At 37.6% G+C, this 13,223-nt stretch overlaps 1 protein-coding gene across 1 annotated transcript in view; it reads right to left on the reverse strand.

Moving 5' to 3' along the window:
- TRRAP (transformation/transcription domain associated protein) overlaps positions 1-13,223 on the reverse strand; it is a 74,819-nt gene that overhangs the window by 45,719 nt on the left and 15,877 nt on the right. The window contains exons 22-31 of the mRNA XM_014869738.2: positions 11,349-11,500; positions 10,135-10,334; positions 8,878-9,095; positions 8,560-8,757; positions 7,872-8,132; positions 6,758-6,919; positions 6,352-6,448; positions 5,781-5,902; positions 4,177-4,347; positions 3,367-3,435 (exon numbers count right to left, since the gene is read on the reverse strand). Of these exons, the coding sequence (XP_014725224.1) occupies positions 3,367-3,435; positions 4,177-4,347; positions 5,781-5,902; positions 6,352-6,448; positions 6,758-6,919; positions 7,872-8,132; positions 8,560-8,757; positions 8,878-9,095; positions 10,135-10,334; positions 11,349-11,500 (1,650 nt within the window). The remainder of the gene's footprint in view (positions 1-3,366; positions 3,436-4,176; positions 4,348-5,780; positions 5,903-6,351; positions 6,449-6,757; positions 6,920-7,871; positions 8,133-8,559; positions 8,758-8,877; positions 9,096-10,134; positions 10,335-11,348; positions 11,501-13,223) is intronic.

Consider the following 13,223-nt stretch of genomic DNA (forward strand, 5'->3'; position numbering starts at 1 on the left):
AACATTTCCCCTATACACCAATGTCCTGGGGTGACCCCACACCCCCCGATTACACATGAAGAAAGAGAGACTCAGCTTTCTCACAGCACTGTTCAGCCTATCTTGCAAACAGCTGGTTACTCTAAAGTCAGCTCTGTTCTCTCACTAGATATTAAATTCTCCAGGAGTCGAAAATAATTTGCATCTTTTTTCATCGTGTGATTTAAATGGAGACTGCATTTCAGTTAGCTGGAGTGTAGATTTCCTTCAGTAAGAAAAGGTAAAGGAAAAAACAAAACAACAAATCCACCCTCAGATCTCTCTAAAACTAAGTTCTAGTGTGCAGTATCCAAAATTATTTTATCAAGTGCATTGCATTTTCTCAACTGAATTTAAACACAAAGCATTAGGCTCCACTCCTTTAAACTGATCTGCCCAGACAGACCCCACAAGACTCCTCTCATGGATTGAAGTGCAGGGCTGAGAATACATAAAAACCTTTTGAAACCACTTATGCCTTCACAGAAACTAAAAATCCTGCTCTTCCTGGTACAAACATGCTCAATATCCTTAACAGCAATGTGATCAAAACAGCTCTGCCACTGACAAACAGAAGACAATTCACAGCACTGCTCTCAAAGGCACAATGCACTGTGCCCAAAACACAAAGGTAAAACTAACAAACCATGAGTTAAAAGAAAAAATAAAACCAAACAAAACAACAACAAAAGAAACCATGACAACAAAAAAAGTTCCTGGTGCCTCCACTGAGTTTCTCACCTCTACCCCTTCCGTGGCAGGCTGAACCAAAACAGAAGTCACAGCATGAAAGGAAAAAGCCCACAAAAATATCAAATAAATGTACAAATTAGCACATGCTATTCTTCAGGCTGCACTCTAAACTTCAGCTCAGTTACTTCCTCATCTCAAACGGAAGGAATGGAGACAATGAGCATCTGACATGCTCCAAATTGTCCTCCAAAGGACTAGGATGAAAAGCATCCTTTTTTCTACTTTTACATTGATCAGACATGGCTTCTCAAATATTTAGACTGAATACAAAGATAATGGAGATGGTTAAGTCAGGAGAAACAATATTTTAGCATCTTTGAAGCCAAATTTGGCCAGTATCTATTACGAAACCACTTTCAGTACTTGAGCTACCAAGCTAAGAAGTCCTCCAGAGCTATCAAGTCCTCCTAGGCTGTAATGCAGAATTTCCACCATGGAAATTTCCACTCTCTCAGAAGAGAGACGGCTGAAGGCAGCCATATACTCAAAACTTATTCTTTCAATTACCAGAGACGACTTGAAATCCCATGCCTTTCCTTGGAGAGGCAGGGAAGAGAGGAAGAAAGATTTAAATCAAATATTTTATTCTCTGGACCAACGAATTAGATTTGAATCACTACTTAATATATTACATTCAATTTGTTCATTTCTGTGAACAGCCAGATCACAGTTCAGGATCACAGCAGGACTGTCATAAATTCTTTAGGTGAACAAGGCTTAGTTATTCTGGCATCAGTGTGGATCTTTACAATAGTCATCATTATGCAGCATTTCTAACTAAATCTTCAGTTTGCTGTAGTTCCATTTACACATGAAAACTCACTCCACAGACCTTTTGAATATTCTTTAAGAGGCCTTGCTGACCAGTCACTGTCTGCACTGTGCTGGAGAACTGCCTGACACCATCATCCAAAGGCACCTTCATCCCGTGCCTCAGCCTTTCCTGGTCAATTCTGTTCCCCACTGAGTGTTTACCACCTCCTCTACTCAACCACACAGTGTGAATGATTGAACCTGCTCCCCAACACTGCTTTCAGTGAGTGTCTCAGATGTTGGAATCTCACTAGGATGATGAAGAAAGGAGAGAAAGTGAAATGTCAGCTACAGTAACTAACCACCAGATTCACTATTCCTTTTTTCTACATTTAGAAGACAGTTTTTCAACAGCACAATGTACATACAGATACAGGAACACAGACTACCACAGGAACTGTACAAAGACCAAACTATGTTCTCCTGCAATATCCTAGAGTTTTTGTTTTTAAGAAAACTTTGGAGCAACAACTAGGAAGCAGAAGAGTAATATCCAACCAGCTTTGCATTGACACAATTCTACTTGAAATGTTTCCAGACTTCTCCCTCAAAATGTGACAGTAGATTCTTTCTCAAGTGTCTGGTGTGCACCACCCCACTCAACATATCTCTCTAAACATGTAATTACACAGAAAACATCAACAAAAAACATTAAAAGCAGGGGAATTCCCAACTTAGTGACAAATAAAAACTGTTCTGGAGGTGCCACACTGCAGTTTAAAAGACTATTGCTATAAAAAGATCTGCAAGAGATCTGCAACGATCACATTTGAGGAAAAGTGAATCCCAAAGGTATATGAAGGCCTTAGAACTACTCAGAGATGAATAAAATGAGGTTAACTGAAGAATGCAGAGTGTTTTAGTTAAAACATAAGAAACCAATCTTATTCTACTTCATTAGAGAACATCTGAGTCTAATATAAAGCAATGACCAAATTCAGAGTAAAAGCTCTCTTTGTAATGACAGGAAAGAGAAATGAAAAACCATTAAACCATTTCCATGTTTAGAGTGAAATAAAAAGCCAATGTAATTTTATTCTGATTTGAAAAACAAAGATATTAATAGAATTCTCCCCATCTTTTTCTTCGGTGCAATCATAAATCTCAACACTTAATAAAAGCATTTAGTAAAACATTAATAGAACTATGGGACTTGTGGTAATGTACAGGAAACTGCACTGAAGCAGGAATTCCCATCAGTATTACTAAGAGCACACAGTACTGACATCACTCTGCACAGTTTTCCATTTATAAGACAACTGAGCAGCTTCCCATGCTTCAACACTGAGGCCATTAGTTTCACTGGGAGAGTGATTTTAATGTGATCCCAACTAGTAAATATTGAACTTGGTTTTAATAAATTAAATTTTAAATTAACTGGGATTATGTTATCATTATGTATAATTTTCAAAAGGCTACGTTATGAACATCAAACATATTAATGAAAAAAAGGGGATTACTCTGCTGAGCTCATCAGCCATTCCAGTGAAGAAAGATTTCTAAGCAGAAAATCCCGAGGGAGAAAGGAAAGACAAATGCTTGAGCTGCTTCCATGCTAACCTAAAACAGTCTTTAAAGTAACCATTGTCAGCAGATAAGAAGCTCCTCTTACTGAGACTTCTAACAGATATTCAATATTCTATATTCAATTCAGCAAGTCTGTTAGCTTGTAACAAAGCATCAGTGTGTAATCAGTTATGGCAGCATTTACAACTGAATGAGTTAATTCCAAAACATTAATACTACTTCTTTCTTCTCACATAAAAGCATTCATTAACTTACATTTCCATCACTCCGTTGTCCACCTTTGTGAGTAATAACTACAACTTCCATCCATTTACGCAGGTGTTGCTATAAAGAAAGGATAATTAGTATTATTCTTCTAATTAGACTGCTCCATTTTAGCATATGCTACAAGAGACAATGTAGAGGCAGAAATAATTCTTTGAAGGAAACAAGGAAAAGAATTATCAGTTATTTTCATTCCCTCAAGTTGAAAAGTTGACTGTTACTAGAAGTCCTCTCCACATTCAAGAAAAGAGGGATATATATATATATATATATATATATATATATATATATACACAAAAAACTTAAGTCTGATAGTCTTACTCTTTTTTGATGACTTTGATGTGTATGCATTTAAATACCTAAATATTCACGCCAAGGGGATAAAGAATTCACATATTCAGTTTAAACACTGCAAATAAACAGAGCATAACCTCCTAAAATTTTATAAATCAAGAAAGCACCAAAACAGATTTAGTCCATTGGGATGTAAAATTGTTAAAGGTGCTGGTGGCACCTTGCTTAAAGATAAATTTGTCCAAGAAAACCTTAGCATAACTAGCTATGTCTTCACTAAAAAATAAAATCTCTTAAATTTTTGGTTAAGAAGCCCTTTAGAAATTTACTCCAAATGTTTAAAGAAATTGAGGTTTTTTATTAAACAAAATGAACAAAACCAAAAAATCTTTTATTTCCATATACCTTGAGTCACTACTGAACTTCTTTGATTTTTCACCAATAAAAATAGTAGCTAAAAGAAAACTTCTTCTAGAAGAGCTAAAATAAAAATTTGGATGGGCTTACCATCATCTGATCACAGAATTTATCATTGAAAGAGTTTGGGAAAAGTCTAGTGACTGATGTCAGGCGATTCACAACGTTGAGGGTCAGGCTCCGATAATCTCCCAGCATCATCAGCAAAGGTCTCATGTGGGTATGAATTTGATCAACTTCTATGGTAGCTCCTTCCAAGAACTGCAAGAGAGTGCACAATTAACATACAGGTGGAGAGGGACATGGCTTTTGTGCAAGCATTTTTCTTAAAATAGATACAGCTGACTTGATTTTTCTTCTTTTATTTTGTTCTTGCAGAATGCAATAGTTCAAACAACATCTAGTGTTGGAAATATACACAGTGACAAGATGGATTTGGGAAGAAGTGACGTATTTCTGACATATGGTAGGACATTCCATAAAATAATCAAGTAGGAGATCTTAATTACAGACTGAAAAACTACTACAGATATAAATTAAATACACAGCTGTGAGCAAACTACTTAGACCCTATATTAAGAACTGCCTGTGAATCTGGCTGAAGACAACAGAGCAAATCTCTGTGTTACAATCTGCATGCATCCTGAGCAACAGCAAAGGTCAAAAGAGCCTGGCTGCAAGCAGCCAGAGAGAACATTTCCTGTCATAACCAAATATCCTGTGGGCATGAGTTTATCACAGGAAAAAACAACCAGACAGATCTGATGTACAGGTCAGAAGAACCCTTATTTGCTGCCTCTCAACCCAACTGTGTTGTTAACAAGCCATAAATAATAAGTACATTCCCTTTCATGACCACAGTGACATGAAAAGACACAACCTCTGGCCAGTAAATGGCACAAACAAATGCAAACCACCAGTATTAGTGCAGTTAAATTCTCTGTTCCATGCCAGCCCATCTACACAGCATTACAAAGAGGCTGTAAGTAATTTCATTAGCTTTTTTTTTCATTTAGAAGAATAGAATTAAAATCTTGCTGAATCAGAATTAGGCACAGCTATTGAATAACTAATCATGACGAAAGAATATCCTTTCCCTGTCCTTCCAGCCTTTATACATGAAAATGTAACATCCACAGGACAGACAGGGCAGGGTCAGGCAAGGACACTAATTCTGACCTCAAACAAGACAGCCAGGGTCCTGTTCCTTAAGGTAACCATCACACTGTGATGCACAGTCAAACTCTGCTGTCCTGATTTACTTTTCCAAAACCAACTACGGGATCTCCACCACTTCTTTTAGGAACATAGACAAAACATGGGAAGAGCTTTGACAATAAAGCCAAGCCTGCACATTTGCAAAACAGCTGAGAAGGACTGATGCTATTTAGAAAAGGAGACTCATGTACAAAGACCAGAACAACAGAAAGAAGGAAAGACTGGACAGAAAGACTGAAAGATTTACCATGGTCCTTATCCAAGAGCTTATAATTCTTAATTGCAACCTGGATAATTCTTTATGGCCAAGTTCAAATCTCAAACAAACACATCTGACATGAACTTATCAGCATCACTAACAAAAACTGAACAGAGGAACAATATTTCCTGTAGAGAACTTTCCCACAAAGTCTTGTACCAAGGAAGTAGAGCAGAGAACAAAGGCCTCAAAAGGAATGTTGTTTTAATACAGTCACCTTTCTCATGCACGCTTCTCCTGCCTCCTGCAGCTCGTTATTTGTTGAATTCAGTGCCTTGAAAAGTGCAGCAATGATTTTCTCTCTTGACTGAGGCAAGTAATTGCAGGCAGCTAGAGCATCTGCAAATATCAAAGTAAATTTGTTCTCTTTGTTAACTCAATTTCAAAGGAGAGGAGAAAATAAACCCTAATTCTACACCACTTCTCTTATAGGTGCTTTTTATGTCATCTTAAATTGCAGACAGCTAAGGCACTGTATGCATTGCCAAAATCAACAGGCATCATAAAATAGTAAAAGAACAAGAATTCTATTAACATTCTATAGTTTTCCTAATGTTTTATAACATAATTAATCTTAAAATATTTTGGGTTCCTTTCAGAAAACTGAGTTCTAGTCATTAGGAAGGCAGTGATACTTTCCCATTATTCTCTCCATTAAACTGTAACCTCAGGAGAGCAGTCATCAGTCTTCCAGTGCTCATGTTTTCTGCTGATCTCAGGAAGCAGACTGCCCATTGCTCACAAGGACACTTAACTGCATCCAGTCTTGTTTAGGAGGTTTTACTTACTTAAGGCTGCAATTCGAAGAGGTACAAGTGATGGAAGACTTTTGTAGCAAGGTAGTTTCATTAGGGCAGCATCTTCAGCCTCACACAAATTCAGTAACTAGGAAAAAAACAAACAATCATTTTAATATTGCTTCTCACATTTGAAACACCACTATCTCACTCCCACCCTTACAGACAGCTTTTCATCTACAGCACTTTGTTTTTGTCTTAACTCAAAACCAGAGGAACTTCTGCATTGACTGCTGCAGGCAAAGCAGACTTCACTTGATGTTTCAAGAGGGAAATTCTTGTGTTTCAGTGCAAGTTTAGAACATACGAAGAAAAACATGTATTTTTAACAATGAAAGTACTAATGTCATCATACAAAAACATCTACAGTCAAAGATGAGAAAATAAAAGAAAGTACCTCTGTGTAGAAAACCTTGTGCTCCACAACATTCAGATCCATTGTAAACAATCGGGGCTGCAGGGTTGTGCAAAATGTATTTCCCTCCATCAGGCCAATCTGGGCATTTGCAGGTTGGTGCCGAAGCAAATGTTTTTTAGGAGGAACCATGTCCTGGAGAACCTACATGATGTGATTTAGATTACTGAATTAGCAGCTATTGAAATGACCCTACAGACCCAGCCACCAAGAAGAAATCATTAGTCATGGCTGCAGCTTTGTATCTCTTTTCCATTTTGGCTCCAGACGTGTCTTGAGAAATAATTAAGCAAGAGGAAAAGTAATTCTCTGAATTACTTTGATTCCCAGTCAGTTTGCAAAACAGTGTAGTAGCTGTAATTAATACATATTCTCCATGAACAGATCTATGATATTAAATAACTTCACACAACATCATGAACAATAAAGAAATTCATAGACTGAAGCATTTCAAACAGTCAAGAAACAAGAATATTTTAAGCTGCTAAAACATCAGAAAACCAAAAAAGTTTCTGTAACTTTTTTCCATGACACCAACTTCTCACTTTCCTCATTAAACAGCTTTAGCAAAGTAAGATATCAATTAAGGAGCTTCTCAGTATAATCTGGAACGTTGTCATGGCCCTTAAGACTTACGTGCATTCAATTACCTTCCAAAAGACTAAACAATATCAGCTTTAAGGAGTATCTAGCCAAAAGTCACTTCAACCAGCTTTGAACTTTATAGTCTCTTTCTGGATAGGGAAAGGCATAGTAATAATACCATTTTGACACTGACTCTCAAAATGTACTGTCTATATAGCCTAGCCTATGTCTGATTGGTGGTGGGATGAGCAACCCATAATTTAAGGAAGGAAATCAACCTGCTGACACTATAAATACTGGCTAAGAGTCAGGCAGAGCCTGTATGAACCTCTATAGTGTTCCAGCCATTGTATATATTTGAATAACAAAACTTAGCAAATGACAAGCATGTGCTATCAAAGCACTACGAACTTAATTCACTAGTGTGAAAAAATGTACTAAGAAAAGCATTTCTGCAAATCTGAACTGGAAAACAACTCTAAGCTCCAGCTCAGTAAATATTTCTGCTTACCTCTTTATGTGGCTCCATGATGACTGTGACACTTTTGCCAGTGACCTGTGCAAGCACCTGCAAAGAATGCATGGCTTGTTTTCTCACAGTGGAGTTTGGAGAGGTCACTTCTCGAACGAGGTCATGTGTGACATGATGGAAAGACTTTTCCTGTGCTGCAAGGATTTCTTCTGTTTTTTCTTCATCTTTTAAAGGAGTTGCACATCTAATCAAGAGCTGTTCTAATGTGGTCTTTGCCATAGCAACTGCTCCATTGGAAACCTGAGGTATCAGAGATGATTTTTATCAGCTAAGTACAGAACAAAGATCACACATCTATGCATTACTTATGAATTTAAAATTTGATTTTGATTAATCCCGTGATTCTGATTTCCAACTAAGCTTAGTGATTCTGTGGTAAGTGACAGTGAACCTATGTTCTTTTGTGATCTACGTGTGGCCTGTACATTTCTACTCTGAAAGCAGCAAATGTAAACTAAAACTTCAGCAAAGTTATGTGGAAAAATCTGACCTCATTCCTAACTTCAGATCTTGGTTTGAGTTAAAATAACTAGAATTCACTTCTAACTCTTGCAGGTAAAATGCTCTGAAGTTCAGCAAAAATCAAGATTATTAAGAGTTCAATCTGTGTGAATCTAAGGCCAGAAGTTTTCCCCACACTGTTTGATAAAATTCATTAATTACATACCTCTCCAGTTAGGTCCATCATAACGAAGAGAAGTGCCTTCAGGAAAGTCTGCTGGTTCTGGAGGACCCAAATCAGTGGCAGCCGTTCCATAAGAAATTTAATGGACACAACACCTCCCAGCTTAGCATACCAAGCTTGTTCATAACAGCAAGCACATAAACGTTCCACAATGTATGAAAACAAGGGAAGCTGACAAGCCTGGAAACGAAGGAATGGATCAGTTTCCTTTTCTCAGCTTACTGGTAGCCTCCAAAATTTTAGAAGCAAAATTGCATTGGCTAAAACTCAATCATTTCAACACATTTTTAAAACTCTTACCCTTTCCTTTGAACCCAAGATGATGCTTGCAACATCAAATATCACTGCTAGGGCCACTTCTCCTATTTTGCAGAGCTCCTTCTCCTCATATGCCATGCAGATTGCTATGGCATCAATAAGCACCAAGGGATCCATGCCTTTTGACCCATTTTCTTCACTGTGAAACATTGCTGTGCTAGGCTGGCTCCCAACTTGATAGCACTGCAGCAAGAAAGGACCTGGAATTTGTAACGGGGGGGAGGGGAAATAAAGATAAAACAATGGATATTTCAATATGAATAGTCTTCTTAATTAGATTTTACTACTCCTCGGACTAGCTGATGGCAAAACCAGTAAGCCTGTGCCTATTTGCATATAAATGGATTGTAAGGCATCCTTCACTCCTAGAAGAACAAAAGATTACATCTACTCGAATATTTTCTTCTTTCCACTAGACTATGCACTGCAAGAAGATTTAATTAAAATGAAGAGTCATAAAAATCCCAGTTACATTAATGTAACAATGAAGAGTGATATGCTCATAATATGCCTTTTATCAAATTACCTGTCATACAGCCCAAACAAAAAAGTTTTCTTCATGGATATAAGACACTGCAGTGCTCCAGTATTTACTTAGGTACTCTAAAGGGCCTTCAAAACCACAACTGGAAACAACCCAATTAGAGACCATCTGCAAATAGTACTGTGAGTATTAAGACACAAATGCTGGAACTTTGTAAGCTGTTCCACGCTGCAGTTATTTCATTGGCTGTAGTATTTACAGAGCATTATTAGGTGACTGATTGTTTTTTAAAATTTGTTTAATGATTTCCACTGCTTTTTAAATAATTAAAACACAATTCAGCTGTGGATATGGGTAATACAAATGAAACTCATAGTACTACAGATTTAATCAGCACATACAGCTTGATAACGAGGATGCCATGGCAAGAGCAAACAGACTGAATCAAATCACGGAAAATAAGATTTTATTAAGTCAAAACGTAAAGTTGGTCTATGTGATGGTTAACGAGATGATTGCAGTAAAATATTACCAGCCTTCCTGTAAATGGTATATAAGCACATGTAGTGCTCAGTAAAAATCAGGCTCTGATCACCATTCAGTGTCCCCGTCTCTCTCACATCATCGATATTCACCCATCAAACAGAAATCCACTACAGCCACCCAGAAGCAACTGCAGTACTGTGACTTTTTAAAGCCAGCTGCTGTGAGTAAAAGCACAAAGGTGTCCCAGGAGCTGTGTCCCCTGCCCTCACCGCACTGCTGAGCCACGGCCACCATGGTGTAGTGGCGGATCAGGCTGGCCACGAAGGGCAGGGCGCTGGGCCGCAGGTCCTTGATGACGGCCGACATGAAGGCACCGGTCAGGGCCTGCTCGAACGTCCTCCGGGCCGGGGTGTCCTGGGCCTTGTAGCGGTGGGAGATGATCACGCTGGGGATGGACTTCTCTGTGAAGCTGCAACACAACGTCCTGCTCAACACGGCGGCACCCCCAGCCCAGGCACCGCCGCTGCCATGTACTGCACTCAGAGTTTGCTCTCCACATCTAAACTCCTTCTCCACCTCCTGCTTTCCCCTCATTTTGATAGGGCTAGGCCAGTTCGCTCAGCCCATATTAATTTTGTCAGCCACTGGTCTCCAGAATGATGGATAGCTCAATTCCATCAGGAACATTTAAAGCCAGTGGTTCAGAAGAAGCCACAATATACAATAATAGGTATACAGGCATCACACTGCAACTCAATTACAGAATGTCATTTTCAATATTTTGACATTTTTCCCTTTTTTAAAATGACATTTGATTTTAATCTTGAACGATTGAAACATTATTTATCAAATTACTGCCCAACAAAACTTATTCATTGCAAAGCTATGTCAAGTCTAACAAGCCCAAACTGTGAAAGCTACTATGCTCTTTAGCTACACTTACTACATTGTAAGAGTCAAAGTCAGCCCACACATTTTGGGCAAAGATGGTAAAGTTGTCTAAAAGCAATAAACTCGTGAAATATCCATGACTAAATTGCAAAACATGTAAGAAAAGCTTCAATAAAAGGCTCCCACACCAAGACAGACTATGTGTGTGACTATGCTGTAGCTTAGTTACTAAATGAAACCAAATTTTCACTTTAGTAAAAGATTAGATGTATGTACAGAATGTCACAATCGAAATTAATCTTTAAAATACAATTAAGCACCAGAATATTTCAATTATTTAAATTTATGAAACTAAAATTAATCATATTGATCATATGCAATAGATTATACACGGGACTGTAATTCAGGGAAGAAAATTAAACTATGAAACATTAACATGTCACTTGCATTAAAAAACATGCTAAAAAAACTCCTTTTAACCAGCAGGCAAAAACCCCACGAATTGCACAGACTAATCATTGTCTCTAAACTAGATTGCTCCAAAGACACCATAAATTTTACATACACATTTAGGTTTAAAGAATTGTCATACTTGGGATGTGCAAGAAGCTGGTACAATGCATGCTTGTTATCATCCAGGCTCATCATGGCCACCAGGAAGCACTTGATGACCTCCCAGGCCTGCCTGCGGTAATAGGGCTCCGTGTTGGCACTCTTCAGACAGTCCAGGGCTGTCTCAATTGCCTAGAAGAGAACAAGAGAGAACCCAGACACCTCCTGCTCTTGGCAGTCACCATAAGATCATTAATCAAGGGAATGGTATCATTAATATATATTAAAAGTAACTTTGAAAGTATGCACAGTTTGGAGTGCCCAAGTTAAGAAATGCAGAGAGGTGGCCTGAAAACATCATGGTATTTTCTGTGCTTTTGTAAGTGCTAATTTTCATGGCAGACACATTTACCTCCATGGTCAGAAAGCATTTCAAGTTATGAGCCAGGTAAATCTTCACTGTGTCTCTCTCCTTCCCCAAAAAGAAACTTTCCTTGTCCTCCCTTCAGCAATAATTGCTGTGTCTAATCCCTTTATACTGCATGTATACAATGTATTTATACCCATATATAAATGGTACCTTTCCATGCATGATGAAATGTCCCTGTAAGCAACTTCTAAACAGCAATTATTTGATGGAAATAGCACTCCTCCTTTGCAAGAAGCTTTAACACATTTGAGAACAATTCAGATCAATCTTTTAAGATAAGAAGATGATTAAAAAGGGGAGTACATCTCTTTGGGAAATTTCTATTTTGTGTTTATATACATATATATACACAGAGATGAAAATACATAAAGGCACAACAACTGTCTAATTTCTATCCTTTTCCCACAGAACAAAGGAAGATAAACAAAATAGGCATTAAGTAAAAAAAAAAAAAAAAAAAAAAAAAAAAGTAAAAATTGTAAAATTTGTTCTGGAATGCATGAAAAAAAGAATTACCAATTGCAAATAAAATCTAACCATCCATGCTTAATGAGTTTATGCAGAAAAAGCCCCTGCTAAGAAATGGGCATTTTCCTTCCTTGGTATTTTTGCTTACTTAATTAATTGTCATCTCAAGTTTTTATCACAGCATCTCAACGAAAAGAAAACTTAGTTTTGGACAGACCACAAAAGTCTATGAGGGCATTAAAAAACCCAAAGATTTCTTGTTTTCAATTTATTTCACTTTTTTTTAATTTGCACTTCGACATTTCATAGATACCAAGTGTTCAGCAGATAACACTTTCTTCATCAATACTATGCAGCTGAAGATCACTCCATATCAATGTTTGATGCCAAAATCCTTTGGGAAACTCAGTTTGAATTAAACCTAGCAGGACAGGTAAATGTCAGCAGCTACATTATTGATATGTATTCAATTCATCATCTTCAGTACAGTGGAGAAATCGGTAAATCTGCATTTTAAGAATCACTTTTCCAAGCTATTTTTAAGTCTGTTGGCTGGATGGAGCCAGAGAGCCAGCTGCCTGTGAAGAAAATTGCTTACTACATTCAGATCATATCTACTTATGAAAGTCTAATTGAAAAGGTAAGTATTAAAACTCTACAGACCAAATTATCTCAGAATCCAGCTTCACTCTCAGAGATTAGATTGCTGTAATTAGTGAGAACTAAGCACTTGTGATACACTGTGACTGCCAGATGAAAGCCAGTACAGTACAAAGTGCTTCTAGAGACAACAAACAAAACCAAATCACTGGAGTCATAAGAATAATCACCACTGAAGAATTTCTACAGCAAATTTTTGATACATTTCAAAAAGCAAATAGGGACTTTTAGGGAGATTCCTGCTCCTAACCTAAGCAATACACCAGAAGTTCCAAGCATTCTGTGAAAACATTTATTTGGGCCAGTTTAGCTCCCTATCCTATCACTTTGTAAGAGCAGTACAGCATGCCTAAATCT

Source organism: Sturnus vulgaris, chromosome 16 (assembly GCF_052056855.1).
Source record: "Sturnus vulgaris isolate bStuVul1 chromosome 16, bStuVul1.hap1, whole genome shotgun sequence".
NCBI lineage: Eukaryota > Metazoa > Chordata > Aves > Passeriformes > Sturnidae > Sturnus > Sturnus vulgaris.